Raw genomic sequence first — 23,290 nt, 5'->3', positions numbered from 1 at the left:
TGCAGAGGCTGGAAGCCCTGGCGCGCCCATTCTCTCTCTCCCTCTATCTGTCTTTCTCTCTGTGTCTGTCGCTCTCAAATAAATAAATAAATAAAAATATTCTTTTATCCCCCCAAGAGCAATACCTACTGTCTAATTTATACCACACACATAATGAGCAGAAATTAATTTGGCTCATGGCTCTTGAAGCTAGGAGAAGGAAGTGAACAAAACTCATGTTTCGCCTGAAATCAATAGCAACATTCATCCAGAATTCTCATGACCTCATCACTTCACCAATGCACCTTGGGCACGACTGTACTGAGAGGAGGGTCTGTTTCCAACCCATGAACTTTGGGACACATATTCAATGCATACCAACTACCCACTGGGAGATTATGAGGGTAAAATAAGCTACGAGGTGCTCGGCATTGTGCCTGGGACAGAGTGAGTCTGTGACAAATATTAGGACTGGCAATATTGCCCCATCATCCGGCCATCTCCAGGGGTTCTGTAGGACAAGTGGTGAGGCTGACTCACAGAGAAGAGATGCCACTTCCGAACATGCCCATGCCAGGGCCTACCCCACACCAAGCAGGCGGTTAGGACATGTGCAGATCTACAGGGGACCCCAGAGGAAAGCGTTCCCCTTCCCCACTGACAGTGCTCAGCCTTCCTCTGGGATCATGAAGAAGGCAACGCAAGTTCCCTCATTTCTTCTCAGGGTGCCTCCATCCCCTTACACCCCAACACCAACATGCCAATCAGGCAGCTTCCCTACGGCTTCTTCCTCCACAGGCCAGGGCATCACGATTCACATAGACAAAGATACCACATTAATGAAGGGCAGAGAGAAACCTTCCTCTAAGGCCACCTAATGACTTATTCTCAAGAAAGACACAGTTAGGGGACTCACAGAAAGTTGGCCACAGGGCTGGAGAGATGGCAAAGCGGTTAAGCACTTGCCTGTGAAGCCTATGGATCCCGGTTCAAGGCTCGGTTCCCCAGGTCCCACGTTAGCCAGATGCACAAGGGGGCGCTCGCGTCTGGAGTTCGTTTGCAGAGGCTGGAAGCCCTGGCGCGCCCATTCTCTCTCTCACTCTCTATCTGCTTCTTTCTCTCTCTGTCACTCTCAAATAATCAAATAAATAAATAAAAATCTTTAAAAAAAAAAAAAAAGCCGGCCACATACACACCACAGGAGGTGGGCACTTGTGCGGCCAGCCCAAGCCCCTTGGCTTCTGGAAAAACCTCTGTGCACTTTGATCCATCCCATGTCCACACCAGCTGCAAGCACCCCTCCCAGCTCAAGGGCCCTGCCACTGCCTGAGTTGGGGTGTGGTGTCCCAGAGAGGCCTCAGAGGTAGCAGTGTGTCCTAGACAGCAAGAGGATGTCCCACATCACTGCAGGGTCCCCGCCTACCCTGCAATATTCCTACAGAATAATGTGTACTTCTTAGTTCCCTTAAATCAGTCCTTTATGTCTCGGGTTGAAGGTGATTTACTTTGAATTTCACAAAAATACAGAGCAGCCGGGCTTGGTGGCACATGCCTTTTTTCCCAGCTCTTGGGAGGCAGAGGTAGGAGGATTGCTATGCGTTTGAGGCCACCCTGAGACTACATAGTGAATTCCAGGTCAGCCTGGGCTAGAGTGAGACCCTGCCTCAAAAAAACAAAACAAAAAGCCGGGCGTGGTGGCGCACGCCTTTAATCCCAGCACTCGGGAGGCAGCAGTAGGAGGATCGCCGTGAGTTCAAGGCCAACCTGAGACTACAGAGTTAATTCCAGGTCAGCCTGGACCAGAGTGAGACCCTACCTCGAAAAACCAAAAAAAAAAAAAAAACAACGGAGTAAAAGCAAAGATTAAATAGGCTAGCAGAGTCTTGCCTTTCCCATAGAGTCCTAACTCTGACTCCATATCACCCACGTGACCCCTCTGCTAATAAAGGGAGGCTGAAAACTCTAGTTCCCAATCTTAGCACATATTAGAACTCCCGAGAATATTACAGAAGCCGTGCAATGCACATGTAGTCCCAGCTACTGGCAAGGCAGAAATGGAAGGAATACTTGTGCCCAGGGGTTCAAGACCAGCCTGGACAAGCAACATAGCAAGACCCCTCTCAAAACCAAACCAAAGCCGAGCGTGGTGGCACGCGCCTTTCATCCCAGCACTCGGGAGGCAGAGGTAGGAGGATCACTGTGAGTTCGAAGCCACCGTGAGACTACATAGTCAGTCTGGGCTAGAGCAAGAACATACCTTGGGGAAAAAAAAAAACAAAAAAACCAAACACCTGGTTGCAGGAACCCAGCTGGATTCTCCTCAGCAAGAAAGGCCACCACCTCACCTGATGAGGTTGCCCCAAACCTCACAAACTCCCACAAACCATCTCATCCTAGCCCCAGTCCTAACTGACTTATGTGTGGCAGACCCCCCACAACCCCGAATCTGTGAGGGAGAAAACTGAAGACGCCCCTGGGGCAGGTGAGGCAGGAACAAGGAGACAACACCCCACTCAGGAGGACGTCAGATGGTGACTAACTGGCTTTTCTAGGCCACCGTCACCAATGCTAGAGAAATATTCCACTTTAAAAATAAATGTAAAGCAAACTCCAAAATTAAATCTCCCCAGATAACCCTTTTCCAATGGAAGACCACAATACACGTGGCCCTTCGTGGAACCCTGAACTGAGGACATGGTCCTGTCCCATGTCAGGATGCTCCCCTTGGCAGTGTCTCCCAGTCTTCTCCGTTCTTACAGAACAGGTCAATTGCCTCTCTGTCCTCCGGGGCACAGGGTCGCCTGTCCTTCTTGCCCTGATGCAAAGATGCCAGGCACAAGCTAACTTCACAGAGGACAAGAAGAGCTCCTCTTAAGGTACGGCATGTCTCTCTCTCCCTCTCTCTCTCTCTCTCTCCTTGCATGTCACCTGTTTTTACTTTCTCAGTCTTTGCCACATACACATTTAGGGAGATGAAACCACGTTATCGCTTGCTTTCTATGAGCCGCAATAACATTATGAAAAAGACATAGAACTGGACAAACACTACTATCTACCTGCTGAGTGACCCTGAACAAATTCACTCATGCATCCAATAGACAGTTAATGAACATCTACCGTGAATACTGCTAGGCTACATGTCAATGGGAGACCGTGACTAATGAGCAAGGCCAAGGGTGCTGAGGCCAAGGGGTTCGTGCAACTTTTGTCCAATCAGAAGTGAGACGTTGGGCTGGAGAGATGGCTTAGCGGTTAAGTGCTTGCCTGTGAAGCCTAAGGACCCCAGTTCGAGGCTCAGTTCCCCAGGACCCACGTTAGCCAGATGCACAAGGGGGTGCACGCGTCTGGAATTTGTTTGCAGTGGCTGGAGGCCCTGGAGCGCCCATTTTCTATCTCTCTCTATATATCTGCCCCTTTCTCTCTCTCTGTCACTCTCAAATAAATAAATAAAAATGAACAAAAAAATATTTTTTTTAAAAAAGTGAAAGGTTGGACCCAGGTTCGATTCCCTAGGACCCCTAGCCAAATGCACAAGAGGGCGCATACGTCTCAGTTTGTATGCAGTGGCTGGAGGCCCTGGTGCGCCCATTCTCCCTCTCTCTCTCTGTGTCAAATAAATAATTTTTTTTAAAAAGTGAAATGTCTTGCTGGAGAGATGGCTTAGCAGTTAAGGCACTTGCCTGAACACCCAAAGGACCCAGGTTCACTTCCCCAGGACCCACGTAAGCCATATGCACAAGGTGGTGCATGTGTCTGGAGGTTGTTTGCAGAGGCTGAAGGCCCTGGCGTGCCCGTTTCCTTTCTCTCTCTCTCTCTATAAAATAAATAAAAATAAACTTTAAAAAACAAGTGAAATGTCACATACAAAAGAGAAGAGGAAAGAACTACCTCTAGCCAGCGGGCATATGTCTGTAGTTAACGTGCCTCCAGGAAGGCCAAGTGGTGCTTGCTGCCCTTGCTGAGGCTCACTGAGTAGTCATTTTCTAAAAACATTCTTGCAGTTATTACAGTACTGCATTAGCCATTTATTGAGCCACATTAGGGGTTAATTGCTGGTGATAAGAGCAACATAAATAAACCGAGCCACACAGCCTTGCTGACAAGATTTTATACACCAGCCCCCAAGCAAGTTTTCTTCCCTCTTCCCCTACTAAAGGCCTGCAATCATTTTTAGTGGCCATCACTCTTTACTGAATCACCACGATAAACCCTTTAGATACAAAACAACTTGCCTTTCGATGTCGCTACCAATCAGATTCTGTCATCCACATGACCCCTCTGCTGACAGGGGAGACTCAGGGTGCAAGACCTCGATCCTGGTGCACGTTAGAATCCCGGGGAGCATTAACAAACGCTGATGCCTGGCGGCGGCGGGGGGGGGGGGGTGGAGCTCAGCGGGCTCGGCTGTAGAGCCTTCGCTCACTAGACATGAGGTCCTAGGTTCGGGATCAGCACTGGGACAAACAAAACTCAAACTCCCACCTCCGCTGAGCCTAGACACTGGGATTAGGTAGAAACTTCTCACCCTGTCTTCCCTTCTAACATCTTAAGTTCTGGTAGGTTCCTTGATATCAAGCCATTCAGCAAGCCTTAAGTCTCAGCCCAGGCACTGGCAGCGACACAAATGCAGCCGCCACGTGTACTGTTACACACAGCAATAATCTCTGACAATGGCTATTATGTGGGAATACGTTAGAAGGAAGGAAGAATCCTTCTTGGAACTTGTGTGGTGATCTCTGCTCACGTTGATGGTACTGCCCGTATATACCGGCGCCCCAGAAGGGGAGAGACACTGCTGAACCATTGTAGCACCGTGAGCATCACCACTCTCTGCCAAAGTCAAGAGTTCCTCCTAAGCCGGGCATGGTGGCGCACGCCTTCAATCCCAGCACTTGGGAGGCAGAGGTAGGAGGATCACCATGAGTTCGAGGCCACCGTGAGAATACAGAGTGAATTCCTGGTCAGCCTGGGCTAGAGTGAGACCCTACCTCAAAGAAAAAAAAAAAAAAAAGAGTTCCTCCTAGAACCTGAGTTCAAGACCAGCCTGGGGAAGCAACACGGCAAGACCCCTCTCAAAACCAAACCAAATCCGGGTGTGGCGGCGCACGCCTTTGATGCCAGCACTCGGGAGGCGGAGGTAGGAGGATCGCTGTGAGTTCAAGGCTCCCTTGAGACTACAGAGTGAATTCCAGGTCACCCTGGACTAGAGTGAAACCCTACCTCAAAAAACCAAAACTAAATAAATACATAAATAAAAAAGGCAGAGGGCCAACAGCCAAGTAAAATGACAGGTCAATGAACCCACCAAGACAAAATGACAAATCAGGGCTGGTGATGCAGCTCTGCAGTAGAACACTTGCTTTGTTTGCATGAGGCCCTGGGATCCATCCCCAGCACAGGAAATTAAAAAAAAAAAAAACAGTAATAATAATAACCTAAGTGTTACAGAGACAAACGAGAGGATGGTTCTAATCCTTCCACAGGTCAGATGTCACCAAGACAGGCCCGCTCCACTCCCCAGAGATTCGCGATGGCCCCTCTGCCTCTGCAGCCTCTATCTAGACCACGGTGTTGGCCAAGGCAAGTCCCAGCTGGCGTGACCTCCCCGGGGCCAGTTAGAAGACTATTGGCTCCCATCCATGGAGCATGGTGAAATGCTTACAGAAAAGGGACTTGGCCAGAGGAAGACTGGGGACTAGGGCATGTTAGATGAACAACCTTCCTGTCTCCCCCCGCAAAAAGATACGGAAACAAAACCTCAAACATTCACTCTGCAAGAGACATTTTCCCCTGGCTTCCTTGAGAAGAAGAGCCATGAGCACAGAGGTGGATTTGAAGCACAGCTAAAAGCTGCCTCGGATATGTTTAAAGCTGTTGATGGCTGTGGGAAGCCTGGTTTTAAAGACATCTTCCAAACATTCCAATGAGCGCTAAGCTACAAGATACTACTCCGCAGAGACCCCAGGTCAGACGCTTGACAACACCTCCTCCTTCCTGTGACCCCATTCTACTACCAAAAGATGAGCTCTGAGGCCACCTCACCCAGGGCTGAGCAATGCCATCATCGCTTCCAACTCCTCTTCCGAGTCTCAATCCCTGCTGGTCATGGCTACACCCAGGAGCTCTCCATAGGTAAATATGGACCCCAGGTGTCCAGAGAGCACTTCAACACACCATCACTGCGGGCTCGGGAAGTGGAAACCCATTTAATGCCCATCTGCGCCAGACACCAGGAGGGGAGGAAGGGCGTTACAAATAAAAGTCATGCATTCCGAAACCCGAGCTGAGACTGGACTACCCGAGTGTGGCTGGGCCTTTCACAGTCCCTAAAAGGCACCGCGGCAGATCCACAGCTGGGTCCAACTGTGAAAAAGAGCTCTGGGGCTGGAGAGATAGCTTAGTGGTTAAGCGTTTGCCTGCGAAGCCTAAGGATCCCGGTTCAAAGCTCGATTTCCCAGGACCCACGTTAGCCAGATGCAACAAGGTGGTGCATGAATCTGGAGCTCATTTGCAATGGCTGGAGGTCCTGGTGCATCCATTCTCTCCCTCTCTCTCTGTCTCTGTTGCTCTCAAATAAATAAACTAAATAAATAGATAAAAATAAACAAAAAAAAAACGGGCATGGTGGCGCATGCCTTTAATCCCAGCACTTGGGAGGCAGAGGTAGGAGGATCAACATGAGTTCGAGGCCACCCTGAGAATACAAAGTGAATTCCAGGTAAGCCTGAGCTACAGCCAGCCCCTACCTCAAAATAAAATAAAATATAAATGAAAAATAAATAAATAAATTTTTTCAAAAAAAAAACCTCTGACTCTTCAGAGTCCGACATCTGGATTGTGCAGCCTGCTGCTCCTAAGCCAAAGAAACGGCAGTGTGGCCTGATTGAGGCCCTTTCTCCAGACCTCTAAGTCCATGAAGCACCTCTTTAACACACGCTAACTTATGGAGACACCAGATGTTAATTTTGCCAGTGTGCAGAGGAAAAAACTGACATGCAATCTGATCCGTGTCAGATTTGCCTCACCTTACCCGTCCACTCCTCAGAGCTGTCACAAGAAGCAAAAACACCTATGGAATGCTATTTATGGTTTCTGTTTTGTTTTGTTTTTGTTTTTCGAGGTAGGGTCTCACTCTGGCGCAGGCTGACCTGGAATTCACTATGTAGTCTCAGGGTGGCCTTGAACTCACAGCAATCCACCTACCTCTGCCTCCTGAGTGCTGGGATTAATGGCGTGCGCCACCATGCCCGGCTAGAATGCCATTTAAATGTAGAGGTTTTTCCAGGCATCAGGCAGGATTGGAGCCACTGTCTAGCTCAGTCTCAACTGTAGGCACATCCTCACCTCATTTCTTCAGGCATGCCCCAGGCATAGCCCAGGACAGCTATGGATTTAGCCCCACACAGAACTGTAAAGTTATTTAAATTCCTTTTTTGGAACTCAACTGCACAGTTCTTGGGCATGAACTTTGTAGGTGGCAGTGTGACCCAGAGAAACCAAAAGGTTGGACACTTTCTGAATGGTACAGATGGCTCTCAGTATAGATGTTTTCAATGCACCCCAAGAGATTCAAAGGTGTAACTCGGGGGGTAGCTCAATGTTGTTGGTGCCTGTTCCTCCCTCTAGGCCCCCATGTGACTAGACAGGTAACTGATCGTGCAAGATGATACAGGGACCCTCTAAAGGACCTTCCATAATAGACCAAATCCTGCTCTGGAAAGCGCCACATCTCACTCCTTTGGACATGCGTCCCAAGCCATGTTACACACAGCAGCTTCTGAGAAAGTGAACGCCAGGCTGGTTGTCACAGGGGTCTGGACAAGTCCATCACAGTGAGCATCTCCAATGGGTGGGGCATGCTGGCCACCTTGTCTCAGCAGATGACGTCCCAGACACTTAGGAGACTCTTTCCTGAGTCCTCCGCTTGCCAAGCAAGTCACACGCAATGCCAGCAGGCAAAAGTTAGCGTGAGACTTCTCTCAGAACTGCGTGAGGGCAGAAAGCCCCCGGGTCAAGAGCCCTCATCGCCCATCCTAAGAAAACGCAGGGTTTTAAGGTCACAGGTCTACTGACACCAGAGTGCCAACCAGAAAGGATACAGAAAGCCACATTTTTTTTTTAGCTCTCCCCATTTTTTGTTTGTTTGTTTTTGTTTTTCGAGGTAGGGTTTCACTCTAGCCCAGGCTGACTCAGAATTCACTATGTAGTCTCAGAGTGGCCTCAAACTCATGGCGATCCTCCTACCTCTGCCTCCCGAGTTCTGGGATTAAAGGTGTGTGCCACTACACCTGGTTTCTCCCCATTTTTTAATCTGCAAGCTGAGAGAGAAGAAAAAACAAAGAAAGAGAAAAAAGTGAGCATATCAGGGCCTCTTGCCACCACAAATGAACTCCAGATGCATGCGCCACTCTGTGCAGCTGGCTTTATGTGGGTATAAGAAAACTGGACCTGGACCATCAGGCTTTGCAAGCAGACACCTTTAACTGCTGAGCCATCTCTCCAGTCTAAGCCACATTTCTTTTTTTTTTTTCTTTTTGGCTTTTCAAGATGGGGTTTCACTCTAGCTCAGGCTGACTTGGAATTCACTACATAGTATCTGGGTGGCTTTGAACTCACTGCGATCTTCCTACCTTGACCTCCTAAGTGCTGGGATTAAAGGCGTGTGCCACCACGCCCAGTGCCAAGTCACATTTTTTTTACGTAACAATTCAAAAGAAGTGTGTGTGTGTGTGTGTGTGTGAGTGTTTCACATCATTTCTCTTGCTCCACTATTCATGAGAAACATGCAGAGGTACTTAAGTCATCAGGCAGGATTGGAGCCACTACGTAGTTCAGTCTCACCTGTAGGGACATCCAGTTTAAAAATTCTATTTAAGGGCTGGAGAAATGGCTTAGCAGTTAAGGCACTTGCCTGTAGAGCCTAGGGATCTAGGTTCAACTCCCTAGAACCCACCTAAGCCAGATGCACAAGGTCACACACGTGCACAAGGTGGTGCACGTGTCTGGAGTTCGATTGCAGCAGCTAGAGGTCCTGCGGCACCATTTCTCTCTCTTTCTCTCATAAAATAGCATAATAATAAATAAATAAATAAATTCCGCTTAACCCAGAATTCTGTCACCAGATTCTTCACCTGCCATATCTTTATCCCAAGTGAGCAGGCTCCATTCCCTAGTGTGCAAATCGAATCGGGGTTCAACTTGCGGCCTGCCCACTGCTTGGATTTTCCTACAAAAGTACCCTGAGGTGAGGATTTGAGGAGTGGTGTGTCTGGGAAGTTACTCCAGGAAGCACGAAAAGTGGGTAGTGCGAGAAAGGAAGCCAAGGGCTGGAGGGATGGCTTAGTTGTTAAGAAGCTTGTCTGCAAAGCCAAAAGACCCAGGTTCGATTCCCCAGTAGTCACGTAAGCCAGATGCACAAGGTGGCACGTGTGTCTGGAGTTTGTTTGCAGCGGCTGGAGGTCCTGGCTTGCCCAGCCTCGATCTCTCTGTCAAATAAATAAATAAAAATAAGAGGAGGAGGAAGAGGAAGAGGAGGAGGAAGAGAAAGAGGAAAGCCAGGAGGAAAAGGGAGAAGAGAAGGTAGGTGTTGATAATCCTGTTGCCACCTTGACCAGCTACAGTTCAATCCTACCTAAGAACTCCGGGAGCCAATGCAAAAACAAGATATGCAAAACACAAGACCCAGAACTAGACTCCCTCGCCCTAGCGCTAGGGAGGCAGAGTACGCGTCTCCAACAGCCAAAGGTCAGGGCACTTCTGCCTTGCCCTCCCAGTAAGCCCAACACTGAAGGCCAGACAAGGCCCTCTGGAACCAAAGGACATGCCCAGCGGGCAAGGGTGGGCCATTGGCCCGTCTGCCACACTGCTGTGCGACCATGGGAAGTTACTCAGTGGCTCTCGCCCCCATTCTGAAGCAGCTGGTGGGGTTAAGTGCCTTCCGCTTTGGGTTGGCACTAAGATTATATGGAGAGATGGCTCAGCGGTTAAGGCGCTTGCCTGCAAAGCCTAAGGACCCACGTTCTACTCTCCAGGTCCCACATAAGCCAGACACACAAAGTGTCGTAAGAGCACAAGGCTGCACACACGTCTTGGAGTTCAAGTGCAGTGGCTAGAAGTCTTGGCATGCCAATTCCCCCCACCCTCTTGCTCTCTCCCATTTTTTTTTTTAAATAAAAAAAAGGCCAATCTGTTGGGCTTGCCTCAAAAAAATACAAATAAATAAATAAAAGAAATCATGCAATGGGCTTCATGGCACACACCTGTTTGCAAGGCAGAGACAAGGGATCAGCTCAAATTTGAGGCCAGCCTGGGCTGGGCTACTACACAGTGTGTTTGAGATCAGCGTGGGCTAAAGAAAATAAGTCCAAGGCCAACCTGGGGTGAGACCCTGACCAAAAAAGGAAAGGTACTGCTTGAGTAGACGAACCTAGGGCCCAGCGCAGAGTGGCTCAGTACCTGCTCGTCGCTCACAATCGATATTCTTTAAGAGCCTCCTCCTTTTAGAGAGTCAGAATGGGAAAGGAAGAACAAACATTTGGAGAAAGATGATCTAGAATGTTCCATCACGGAACATCCACACGTGGATGTTCCTCGTGGACATCCACACACTCAGTGTCTGTCTGAAGCAAAGTTCTGGAAGGACATGCAAGGGGGTCACTGTGCGGAAGCCCACCTTGTCCCGAGTCTAATGCCAACAGAAACCCCTGAAAAGAAACTGCAGCTAGATAAAGGCAGCATCTCCCTGGCCCCTTCCAGCCCCATCATTCTATTTTATAAAGGATTTCTGACCCAGATGGAGAACGAGACTTGAAAGCAGGCAGCCAGCCAGCGCAGCCTGGGCAATCTCCTTTCGAGAGAGGCAAGCTGCCAAACACAGGCCTTCCTCTTGGTGCCCTTGTGTAGGTCTACCCCAGGAGCAGGGAGCTGGACAGACAGCAATTCCCGAGAGTGCTAAAGAGTGTCCCAACATGAAAGCCTCCAGTCCTATATGTTCCTTGAAAAATAATAATAATAATAATAAATGATCTGGGGTCAAATAGATTTGTGAAACACTTCATGCGCTATCCCTCCACTTGGCAACTTTTTATGCACAATAAAATATTACAAGCTTTCAAAACCTAAAAATTCTATTTAACCCAGCACAGCTGTTTCTCAGGGTCCTCAGAGGATTGATTCGAGACCCTCCCCCACCCCCAGATACATGCAGGCGTTCAAGTCCTTTATATAATGTAATATTTACATATAACCCACACACATCCACCCACCCATGTATTAAATCATTTCCAGGTTACTTTATATTGCCTAACACAATGTAAATGCTATGTTCTGTTTAGGGTGTAGTGACAAGAAAGAAAAAAAAAAAACAGTGCTGGGCATGGTGGCCCACGCCTTTAAACCCAGAGCTTGGGAGATCAAGGTAGGAGGGTCACTGTGAGTTCGAGGCCAGCCTGAGACGACAAGAGTAGATGTCAGGTCAGCCTGGACTAGCGTGAGACCCTCAAAACCAAAATTTTAAATAATAATAATAAATTTTTTAAAAAAAGAAGTCAGTGTATATTCAGTACAGCCACAACTGATTTCTCAAATATTTTCAAATCTGTAGTATTTGGATCCATAGATGCAACCTACATACAGAGAAGGCTGGCTGTATTTCCTAAATTTATCTGATAACTGATTTGACTGAGCATGTATCTGTGACTCATCAGTTGACATCCTTCTCAGGGACACTCAGTGGAAGACTCTGGGCTAAAGACCGCCCTGGGGAGAGCTGGGATCCAACGTGACCCATCTCCACAGCCCCTCGGCCTAGCAAAGGGTCTGGGTCACGGGAGGCACCAAATAATTAACGATTAGCAGACCGCATGGGAGAAGGCACGATGGTTTCCAGGCCCGCGAAGGGATAGAGTACCATACCAGCAGAGCCGGGCGACAGCTCTGTTTCTAAAGGCACATGTTTTAAATTGCTGCAGGAGGGTTTTGGAAGCCCTGCTCAGGAGTTTAGGATTACAACCCACCAAAATAGGCTTCCAAGCCGAGCTGCGTGGTTTCCTTCTGTGGAGGTGTTGGTCTAGCACTTCGGCACAGCCTAGAGGCGGCGTGCAGGCATCCACCCACACCACCACCCATTCATTCATTCGTTCATTCATTCAGCCCTCACTGGGCACCAGCTATGCGTACGGCGGGGTTCGGCGCCGAGAGACGCGAGGCCCTGGAGACCTCAGGACCCCTTCCAAAAAGCACAGTTGGACTGCATCGCATTTTGTGATAAAGAGCAGAGCGCTTACATAGTTGATGTCAGGAGGCCTCAGAAGCAGGAGTACAGGACCCCCCCCCCCACGCACACACCAGAGAAAGAGGTAGTTCGGGAAGGGGGGGGGGCTCTAGTACATTTCATGCTGACACATGAGGTTGGCCTTAAGAACAAAGCCTCCTCTGTCTCCTCATGTTGTGTTTGTGCCCCCTCCTCTTGTGACTACTCCTATTGTTCCAAGAGACAGGCATCCCTGCCCCCACTTCTAAGCTCTCCACTCCCCAGACTCGCAGAGCCAATCTCTTGTCCCCCCCACTTCCTTTAAGTCCTAGTTCCCCTCCTTCAAACGACCTCCTAATTCCTCTCTCTCTTTTGCCCTGCTGCTCCTCAGCTGCCAGCCTTCTCCTCCACATTCTATAGGCATGTCCTCGGTGGTTTCCACTGCCACTCATTGGAAAAAATGAATATGTCAGCCAGAAGGCAAACGTGGGGCCCTCCTTTCTACCTCTACCTCTAACAGGAAGGAGCTTGCAAATGGTAGGGGAGGGATGAGTCCAGGACAGTGGTCCACGGCCACGCGCTTCCCTGGCTCTGCTGTACCAAAACCATCATCCCATCACCTTCCAGATGTGCCCCCCCCCCCGCATCAGCACGCACCAGCCCACTGGAATGCACCCAGTGGGCCCGCAGGAACGCACCCAGTGGGCCCGCAGGAACGCAGAGATTCTACTTCTTTCAACTGAGGCTAAGCACTGTGGTGTGAATATGGTCATGTCCCCCCCAGTTCCACAGTGGTCAAAGGATTGGACCCCAGGGTGAAATTGGGAGTTGAGCCATAACAGAGGTCCTTAGGCCACTGGGAGTGAGAGGTGTTTTTACACATACCCCTTTGGTAATTCCGTGAGACACTTTGGTAGTTTTTCCAAGAGGATTGCAATAAAAAACCCGAGTTTAGCTTCACCTGGTTGAAGATGTGACCACTTGGTCCTACGCAAGGGCCTAGCCCTTCTACCTGTCAGGCTACAGAAATGATCTAATGAAGGCCTCATGCCCTGGAACCTTCAGAACTGTGAGAAAGGAAACCTTTTCCGTATAAGCAAGTTAGCTACCTCAGATCTTTTGTTATAGGGATGAAGTAGACTGATACAATGAGAAGGTCATGATGAGAACTCATGGAGGACTTTAATATTGTGAAAGCTGGCCATTAAGACCACTGGGAGAACTTGGAATCCTGGAACCAAGCTGTCTAAAAAGAAGAAAGGGGAGCTAGAGAGATGGATCAGGAGTTAAGTCATTGCCCTGCAATGCCTAATGACCGGAGTTCAATTCCCAAGTACCCACATAAAAGCCTGATTCACAAAGTGGCACATGCATCTGGAGTTCATCTGCAGTGGCTGAGGCCCTGGCGCACCCATTCTCATTCTCTTTCTCTCTCCCTCCCCCTTGCAAATAAATAAAATATTTTTAAAAAGTTAAAAGAACAAAAGAAATCCAAGTTGAGAGCATAGCTTTATCATAACACAAGTTTAGCATGCTCAAGGCCCTATCAACAAAAATATTAAAATGATCCATTTCTGGGATCCACCCTACACCTTTGCAAGTTGCACTTGCTTATGAGGCCTCAAAGTCTGCATTTTCTAAAAATAGCCAGGGAGGGTTGTGATGGCCCAAGGTTAGAATTCGCAAGATGTGGGCTGGAGAGATGCCTTAGCAGTTAAAGCACTTGCCAGGTTCAATTCCCCAGAACTCACATAAGCCAGATGCACAAAGGGGCACATGTGTCTGGAGTTCGTTTGCAGCGACTGAAGGCCCTGGCATGCCCATTCTCTCTCTCTCTCTCTCTCTCCTCCCTCCTCCCCATCTCTCAAATAAATAAAAACAGAAATAAATAAAAGGATTCATAAGATGTTGAGCAGATAGTTTCTGATCTTCACTCAAACACCTCCACTGACAAAGTGCATCTGTTTTGGTCACTACAACCCTAATGACCAGAAAGGTCTCCCACCTGGGAGAGTTGAAAATTATTTATTTGTTTTCGTATTTGTTTGTTTGCCCAAGTGTGGGGATATGCCAGAATCTCTTACAAATACAACTGAATGCCAGATACATGTGCCACTTTTGCAAGTAACTTTGCATAGATGCTAGCCCACAGGCTTCGCAAGCAAACACTTTTAAAACTACTCAGCCAACCCCAAGAATTGACATTTTTCTACGATTTCCACCCATTTGCCCCAAACCTGCTTGTGGGTGCAACTGAAAATAAGTTAAACCCTCCTATAAAATCCAACAATAGTAACAGCCCCAACACCACCATCTTGTTGAGCTCATTGGATTTTCTTGTCCACTACTGTATCTCTCTTTTTATCAACTGTTCTCTTAGAATTCAAGGCTTTCAGTTCTCTTACCAAGTTGGTCATTTTCCTCTGAATTCTAGAATTAAACACCAAACTTCAGGCAAGCTCTCAATCTTCCTGTGAACTGATTTTGCGTATAAACAGAACCAAGATTTCTGTTCACCTTTCTAATAAACACCTCAAAACAGGCTCACCTTAAGCTCACTGTTAGTAAAAAAAAAAAACTCAACATTTTATTCATGATGACCATGACTTTCTAATTAGCTCCATCAACTTTTGTATTTGGGAAGGAAAATTAATGCTGATCTTGCCCTCTGTGAGGCAGCTACACCCATCTGACTTGAGGATGAATGACAGAATATGCTAGAACATCACTTATGCAACTGTCCCCAAAGGAGTTATGGGAACAACCATGGTGAAATCCCCAGAGCAAACTTTCCCTGCTATGCTCCTGGGAAGTAAATGACCACAAGCTGGGCCTGTCACCAAAGGAATGAAGTTAGCTGAGGTATCAAGCAGCGTGGACTAGAAGTGATCCAGCCAGGAACTGGCATAACTAAGGAAGCCTTTTTCTTAGGGTTCCCTGCCCCACCCTCACCCACCTTGGGCTGGGATCAAAGTGCCCAATTCCATTCAGACTTCTCTGGAGAGGAGATAACTTGGCCCTAGGTAGGCTGGTTCACAGACAAGTTCTGCTTCCATCCACCTACTTTGACAAAGGGACTCATAGCCAGGGCTTGTCTGTCCAGACAGAAGAACTTGCATCCAAGACTTTCACCCAGATTATTTTAAGCCTCTTCTGTGAGGTGGAGCAGGTTTCTGTGACGGTGCCCTAACCCACAGACAAACATGAGCACACTGCCCGACGCTCCACAGCACACAGACTTCAAGTTGTCACCTGCAGATCAAAACTTAGAAACTGACTTATTAACAGTGAACCTCCCTGCAAATACCAAAGTGAGCATTCAGCTCCTCAGCTAAACGTCCACCATTCCTGAGGTTCCCCCCCCCACACACACACACATGGATCATGGCTCCCCAAGACCTAGTAGCTGACCCCCTAACCAAAAGTCCTGCTCAAAACCCTTGCCAGGAGCCCCTTCCGTTCCCCTCCAGGCGCCTGCGCTAGCTGCCTGGAGAAGAAAGCGATATAATAGAAAACGATTAGGAAATGTAACTGCCAAATACAGTTAGCCTTAAGGCAAGATAAACACCCTGCTCAGCTCCAAATTTAAAGCAAACCCTGCACTCCAAGGTGCTTCACTTTTGGGATTCGCTTGCAGACATTTCTCCTGCGTAGAAATACAGGTGATGAGGGGAATAACGGGTAGTTGGCAAGGCTGGGCCTTAGCCGTGGAAGTCCACCCTCCTCCACACCACCTAAGCAGTGAACTCTGGGGTGGTCACAGACACCCAGAAGCAGAGAGGTAGATCCCTCAGCGGGGTTTCTGGGCTGCAGGGCGAATGGGCAGCAGAAAAAGAGGAAGGATGGACTCCATCCATAGGGCCAGGGGAGCTAACTAACCAAGTCCAGGCCTCAGTCTCGAGATGAAAAGAGAGAGAGAAAGAGAGAGAGGGAGAGAGAGAGCGCGCACTCAGGGTACTTCTCTGAGGAGCCAGGAGTCAAGGTAGAAAGAATGAGAAAAGGACCAGCAATCAGCCAGGGACAGGGCATAGCTGCAAGGATCTCCTTTGAAAGGCTTCCCTGGCCATCCTATCTATCACCAGGGCCACACTGCCTGCCAGATAAGACAGATGTGGACAGGTATACACACACACACACACACACACACACACACACACACACACACACACACACGCACGCGCGGCTTAATTCCTGGTGCGTCTCCACCCAGGCCCACCCCTTGCCTCCTGAAGACAGAAACTCACATGCGCTCCGTCACAGAACATCACCCACACACTGCCTGTGCCATTCTGACGGCTGGAACAACTGGTGACAGTCGTGGGTTCAAAGAGGCACAGAAGTTAAGTATAGGAGTCACCGAGCTCCTCCGGGGGTGAGGGGCAGCGAGGAGCTCAAGAGTGGGATTGGCAGGGGGGGGGGGCGTCCACGCTGCAAGTTCCTAGAGACCCACACGGGGTCAGAATGTGGCTGCGTAATAAAACACTCCGCGTTTGGACGGGGCGCTCTACTCTTCTGAGAGCGGGTTCCATCCATTATCACCTCCTAGGGTGTCTCTGGGCGGAGGAGGGGACCATCTTCTTGAGCTCCAATCATCTCACCCCCACACGACCCCAAGGGCACTGTCTTTAAAATATTCTTTGACAGCCAAGCATGGGTGATCGTTGTGGGGAGCGGGCTTGTTTGTGTGTGAGTGAGTGCACGCCGAGGCTTTATGTAGCAGAGTGGGATACAGTCAAACAAAAATGAGGTTGCCATGGCAACAGGCTCCAGCATCATCGCAGCCTATTAACACAAGTGAGGAATGTGTTTGGCAGATGCTCGGGTGTTATTTATGGTATGGGTGTAGCAGAGGGACTTCGAACAGGCAAGGTGGTGGTGGGGGGCGGCAAAAAAACAACCTATGAGGAATGAGGAGACAACAGAAAGACAAGAGCACACAGCAGGCTCAAGGGCCAGGAGTGGGGAGTAAGAGAGACAAAATCAGAAAGGCCAACGAAAGGAGAGGTGCACAGAGAGCAACAGGAAGCTGGAGGGGGAGAACAGAGAAAAGGAAGTAAGAGAAAGAAGGTGCAGGCAGGGAGAAAGGATAGAGGGAAAAGGTGACGGACCCAAGGGGAAGCAAGAGACAGGCAAGAGAGGGGGACTAAGAAGCACCAAGTCACCAAGAGGGTCCTCTGCACCCTGTGTCGTTTGTCTGAGTAGAAACTAACCCGTTAAGAAACCACATGCCACTGCCCTTCCGGTAGTCAAGGACAGAGCCCACATGTAAGAGGGGCAGAGAGAATTTTTTTTTTTTTTTAAGCACAGGCCAGATCATGTTAAAGACTGGGGCTGGGCCGGAGAAGATGGCTTAGCGGTCAAGGCATTTGCCTGCAAAGCCAAAGGACCCAGGTTCGATTCTCCAGGTCCCATGTTAGCCAGATGCACAAGGTGGCGCATGCGTCTGGAGTTTGCTTGCAGTGGCTGGAGACCCTGGCACATCATTCTTTCTCTCTCTCTTTCTCTCAAATAAATAAGTAAAATATATTTAAAAAAAAAAAAAAAAGACTGAGCCAGGTGTGGTGGCGCATGCCTTTAATCCCAGCACTCGGGAGGCAGAGATAGGAGGATCGCCGTCAGTTCGAGGCCACCCTGGGACTCCATAGTGATTTCCAGATCAGCCTGAGCTAGAGTGAGACCCTACCTTGAAAAACAAAGAAAAGGAAAGAAAAGACTGGGGCTGTGGGAGGGTGAGGGCAGCCTTGCAGGAGAAGTGAGGGGTGGGGGGATGTCCATACAATATCCAGAGGGCCTACTGAGTGCCTGAGACACTGTAAAGGGGAAATGTCAAAGCCTTCAACACTAGAATGGGTTTAATGTTACCAACTTCCACAGGCATGTATCTTCATCAGAGGGGACAAAAAAAATTAAGCATCTAACACGAGCCATTCTCAAACACCTGCGTCCTGGGGTAATGTGAGGCAGAGGTTAAAATTGGACTGTCCCACTAATATTTCTCCACCACCCGGAACAGTGTGCTCAAGAAAGACAAATTTTAGATCATGCATAATCAGGAAGGTAAATCAAGTACAAACAAAAAGAAAAGTCACGGTTTTCGCTGAAGCCAAAGAGAATATTTGCATTCCCTTGTCTTGGTCCATTCATAACAAGCTCTGATGTACTCAGAGCAGATCAAGAAAAGTTAAGTGTAAAGCTACCCAAAATCCTGCAGCCAAGGAAAAGCCTGAAGACCACCACAGGAAAAAAAGCCTGGGTGTGGGAGTTGGGGGGGGGGGTTGGAAGGGAAGGAAGAGGAGTTTGCCTGAAGATGGGGGAGTCCATCAGGCATATGGTATTTGGATAACATTTTCATTGCCAAGACGAGGCTGCAACATTCCAGGGTCAGCACCCTTTTCCTGAGATCTGACCCTACTTTCCTCAAATCACACATCCAGGACTGCCTCTGGCTATAATCAGACCACTTGTCCCAAGTCTGGCTCTGGAAACATCTGTAAGTACACTAGAAACCTCCACTGCTGCATATGGATAAGATGCCCTTCCTCTGCATGGGAGCTATGCCCACCCAACAAGACATACTCCCCAGAGGCACAACACCTCAAATCAAGAGTTAGGCCTTAGCCGGGCATGGTGGCACATGCCTTTGATCCCAGAACTTGGGAGGCAGAGGTAGAATAGCTGAGTTCAAGGCCAGCCTGAGACTACAGAGTGAATTCCAGGTTAGCCTGGGCTAAAGCAAGACCCTACCTTGACAAAACAAAAAAAATTAAATTAAATAAGAGTGAGGCCTTTATAAGCACCAATAATAGTAGTGGCTTTTTTCAAACCACCGCGTTTCGAAAGATTTCTCTCTCATATTCAAAGCTAATCTTTAAAGCATTTTTCTCCCTTCTGATCCCAGCTCAGAAAAACTTTTTAACATCAACAACTCCACCTATTCTACTCATTGGACCCCAACCAAACTGGCAAGAGGTTATTAAATCACTACTAAGCATTCAGTGCTGTGCTGGGCAAGGAAGAGAGAGGGGAGGGGTGCGGGGGAGGGACCTTAGGGGTCCATGGAAGTTACCTGCACAGGGAGCAAAATCAATGGGTATAAGAGAGCAGTGCTCCAACCTATGGCTCTGGGCTCTCCCTTAACCATGCAGAAGGTACAATGTGTGGCTGGGACAGGGAAGGGTCCTTGCAGGAGGTGAGGCTCTACACAGAAGGTGCTAGAAGGGACACAGTCAGCCCTCTCATTCTCTAGAAGAGGAACCTGAGGCCCAGAAAGGGTCCACGTCTCCTGCCTCCCACTCACACAGCTCCCTGCAGAATCAGCCAGTCTATACTACTCTATGCTATTCCCTCTGGGAGAATATGTGTCCAGAGGACACAAGAGGAGAGCGCCCCAAGAATGCAGCTGTCCAACCACAAGCCCAAAGGCTGGGAAAGAAGGTAGACGTGGCGGGGAGCGCTGACATGGAAGGCAATGACAGGGAATGCTATCAGGCTCTATGAGAAGCTGACAGAGACGGTGGGGGGTGCGGGGTAGTGGAGTCCACAGTCAAGCCTGCTGGGAAGTCCTGCAGACTCTCCAGTGGAACAGCTTGCAAACAAGCGTTCATCAGCAGTCACAGACTGGGCAGGGGCTGGGATGTGGGTGACCAGAGGGGCCGTCTGACTCTGAGGTCAGAAATGGCAAGTAAGCCTTAGGTCACCCGGCAACGAGGCAGAAGTTTTAAGTCCTCTTGAGCCCACACAAGTACCAGCAGGAATAAAAGAGCTCCCATCCCACCCCTCTGAGGAATGACCTGGAGAACTCACTAGAAAGGAGTCATGATGCTCAGTATGTTTTTTTGTTCAAGCCAGAAGGGGTATCGCCACCACACACAACTCAGCTGCTCTTTCCTAGAGGTAGTTTTTTGTTGTTGTTGTTTTTGCTTGGGGCCCTTTGGAAACGGAAGTAAACTTGTCAGTCCTCCAGAGTCAAGGCTGTCTCCAGCTGCCAACTATCCAGCCTCAAACAGGTGGCAGGGATATTGCCCGCTCCTTAAGAGTGGGCATGGGGTGCCCCGGGGTCTCCTCGCTAAGAGACCCAAAGTGGCACTCTGGAAGGAGCGACCGCTGTTAGAGGGTGCAATCACTTCTACGGGGTCAGAAGTTCAAACAGAAGGTGAGGATTCTCCATGCCATCTCCCTTCCTTCCTGGAATTCCCCCCAATTGTAGCGAGTTTGGCGCATGCCCTCCACCAGGCTAAGAACGTCCCAAACAACACAAGCAACACCTTGCAGACTGCAAAAGCTGGAGGGCGAGAGACAAGAAGCAACCTCGCCTGGCTCTTTTCTCCACTTTAACTGGCGAAGGGGCTGGCTCCTTTCTCCCAGCATCCAAGCCTAGGCTTGCCCATGCCACCCTGTGGTCGGGGAAGGGTCGTCCCCCCCCCCCCCACCTACCTGCTTCAGAAGGAACTGGTCCTGGGCGTTGGTGCGAAGAGCGATGGCCAGGTGGAGAGCGGACAGGAGCACCCCGCTGAGCACGGCGGCCCGCATGCGCACGGGCAGCAGCGTGTAGACGGTGTAGATGAAGAACACCGTCCACCAGATGCCCTCGGAGGCGCTGCGCGGCCGGGGCAGCAGCAGGCCCACCACCTGGACGGCCAGCACCACGGCGATGAGCGCGTAGCAGGCCAGGCCCATGTGGTCCTGGTGGAAGGCGGCTCGGTTGCACAGCACGGCCATGACGAGGATAACGCCCACGGCGGCCGCCAGCACGGCCAGGTAGGGGATCTGCAGAGGGGGTCGCGCGGCGTGGAAGGCCAGCATGACCAGGCACACGAGCACCAGCACGGCCATGAGCATGGTGAGGCTGCTCTGGTTCAGCCGGAAGAAGTAGCGCTGGTACAGCCGCTCGAGCTTATCCGACGGGAACTTCTTGGAACGGAACACCTGCAGCAACGCCAGGCAACAGGCACCCAGGGACAGCACGGCGCCGCCTCCCGATCCGGACCCGGACGAGCTGCCGCCATCTCCCGATCCTTCGCCGCCGTCCTCGACGACACCGGGCTCCAGCTCGTCGGTGGCTCGGCCCTTGCCCCGGCGCTCCTCCAGGCCCAGTTCCACCGAACGGGGGCGCACCTCCGTCCCGCCCGCCGCCGCCGCCGCTGCAGCAGCAGCAGCAGCCGCCGAGGAGCTGCCGCTGCCGCCGCCGCCGCCGCCGCCGCCGCCGCCGCTGCCGCCGCCCGCAGGGGGCGCTCGTGTGCCGCCCCCTCCCGCCGCGCCCCGCCGCTGCCGCCTGCTGCCGCGGCCGCCGTCGTCGCCGCCGCGCTCCTGCCAGGCGGACTTGGAGCGGAAGCTGAAGCCGAAGCCCCCGACCAGGGGGTCGTCGCCGCCGCCGCCGCAGCCGCCGCTCAACGGAGGGTCATCGTCGTCGTCGTCGTTGCTGCGCCAGCGGCCGACCAGGCGCTGCTGCTGCTGCTGCTGCTGTTGCTGCGGGGTCACCGCCCCCCCGGATCTCTTGGTGGAACCGCGGGCTGACCCCCCGGGGGCGTGTGGATAGCCATTGGCGCGGGAATCGGCCTCTCCCCACGCCGAGCGGTGCTCCGGGCCTCCCCGGGACGCCGGCACCGGCCCCGCCGCCGTCTGCGATGCATAGCCCGGGGGGCTCACGCTTTTGGAACCGGACATCCCCCCGTCGGTCTCGTCGTCTTCTTCCTCCTCCTCTTCCCCCGGGGGCCGGGCCGAGGGTCTCCACGGGGAGGGCGGATGACCGAGCAGAGGGACCAGGCTGGGGTCACACGTCGTCGGGGGCGGCCCGGGGCCTTGCGCCGCAGCGGGGCATCTTGGCACCCCCGTCCTGAGCGGTAGAGGACACACGGGAGGGCGAACGGCAAGGCGGGCGTACCCCGAGGTGAGAAGTGGCTGAGAATCCGCTTCGGGAGTCCCGGGATGGAGTTGGCTTCGAGCACCGGGGCGCAGGGGGACCGATCGGAGGAAGGCTGCCCTTCTTCGGCTGGCAGCGCCGCGCGCGGGGACGTCTCGACTGCTCGCAGGCTCGCGTGCAGCTCGACGAGGGGTCGGAGTTGCGGGGCGAGGCGGGACCCGGAGAGGTGTCCTTGCGGGCGGCGCCTCCCCAGGCTGGCAGTGCTCCCCCCCCCCCAACCCCCGGGGCGCGGCGGCGCTCGCAGATCCTGCTAAACGGAACCCAGCAGCTCTCGGGTCGAGGCGGTAGCGAAGGCGGCTCGGCGGGAGTCCCGGCACGGAGACGCAGCGGGTGCCCTCTCCTGCTGGCGGCTGACTGGGAGCGACTGGGAGGTACGGGCGCCAGCCAGCATTATTTTCTTACGAGGGGTGGGGAGGTGGGATGGAGGGGTGGAGAGAACGGGGGAGGGGGCGGCGGGCGGAGCAATAGCTCCGGAGCCCTGGGGGGTGGTGGAGGGGGGGAGAAGAGGAGGGGTCCTGGAGCCCGGGGGTGCTGTCGCTTGCATCCCCCACCTCCCGCGGCGAGAGTGGGCGCGTGGCCCCCAACCGGAGCCGAGCCCAGCCTTCGGCGCGTCCGCGCGCGCGAGAGAGAGAGGGAGGGAAGGGGGGGTGGGTACCGGCGGCGAGGACCCGCTTTCTGCGGCGTGGCCCTTCTTCTTCCCCTCTCGCCTCCCCTTTCTCCCCCAAACCCACCCGGGCCGGCTCGCCCCCGCAGGTCCCGAGGGCTGTCTCTCTGGCTTCCGCAAGCCCACCACCACCTCCAGCAAAGCACCCCACACCGGGTCTCCTCGCTGCCGGCGGCGGGCCCAAAGGCGGCCGGGCGCAGAACCACTACGCCGAGGGCGGCGGAATCCGGCGCAGCGCCGCCGCCGTTGTACCCCAACGCTGGCGGGTTCTTCCTGGAGACCACGGCATCCAGGGACGGAAGGCTCGGCACTCAACAGCGACCGGCCGACCGGGGCCGGTCGAAGAGCCGCGGCGTCCCGGAGGCGCTCCGGAGGGGCCCGCAGGAGCCCGGCTCCGGGCGCGCCATGCACGCCTCGGGCCCTGCGCCGCTCCGGCCGCTCGCGCCGCTCCTCCCTTTCTCGCCCGCTCGCCGCCGCC

The 23,290-nt window shown here is 51.8% G+C and overlaps 1 protein-coding gene across 1 annotated transcript in view; it reads right to left on the bottom strand.

Moving 5' to 3' along the window:
* Window positions 1-22,229, bottom strand: part of Adcy5 (adenylate cyclase 5) — a 185,133-nt gene extending 162,904 nt beyond the window's left edge. Inside the window, exon 1 of the mRNA XM_045147561.1 lies at window positions 20,663-22,229. Within this exon, the coding sequence (XP_045003496.1) occupies window positions 20,663-21,892 (1,230 nt within the window). The 5' untranslated portion in view covers window positions 21,893-22,229. The remainder of the gene's footprint in view (window positions 1-20,662) is intronic.
* Between the last annotated feature and the right edge of the window lie 1,061 nt (window positions 22,230-23,290).

This window comes from Jaculus jaculus, chromosome 4 (assembly GCF_020740685.1).
Source record: "Jaculus jaculus isolate mJacJac1 chromosome 4, mJacJac1.mat.Y.cur, whole genome shotgun sequence".
Lineage (NCBI taxonomy): Eukaryota > Metazoa > Chordata > Mammalia > Rodentia > Dipodidae > Jaculus > Jaculus jaculus.
The sequence above is the reverse complement of the archived record's forward strand: the minus strand, read 5'-3'. Positions and strand labels throughout refer to the sequence as shown.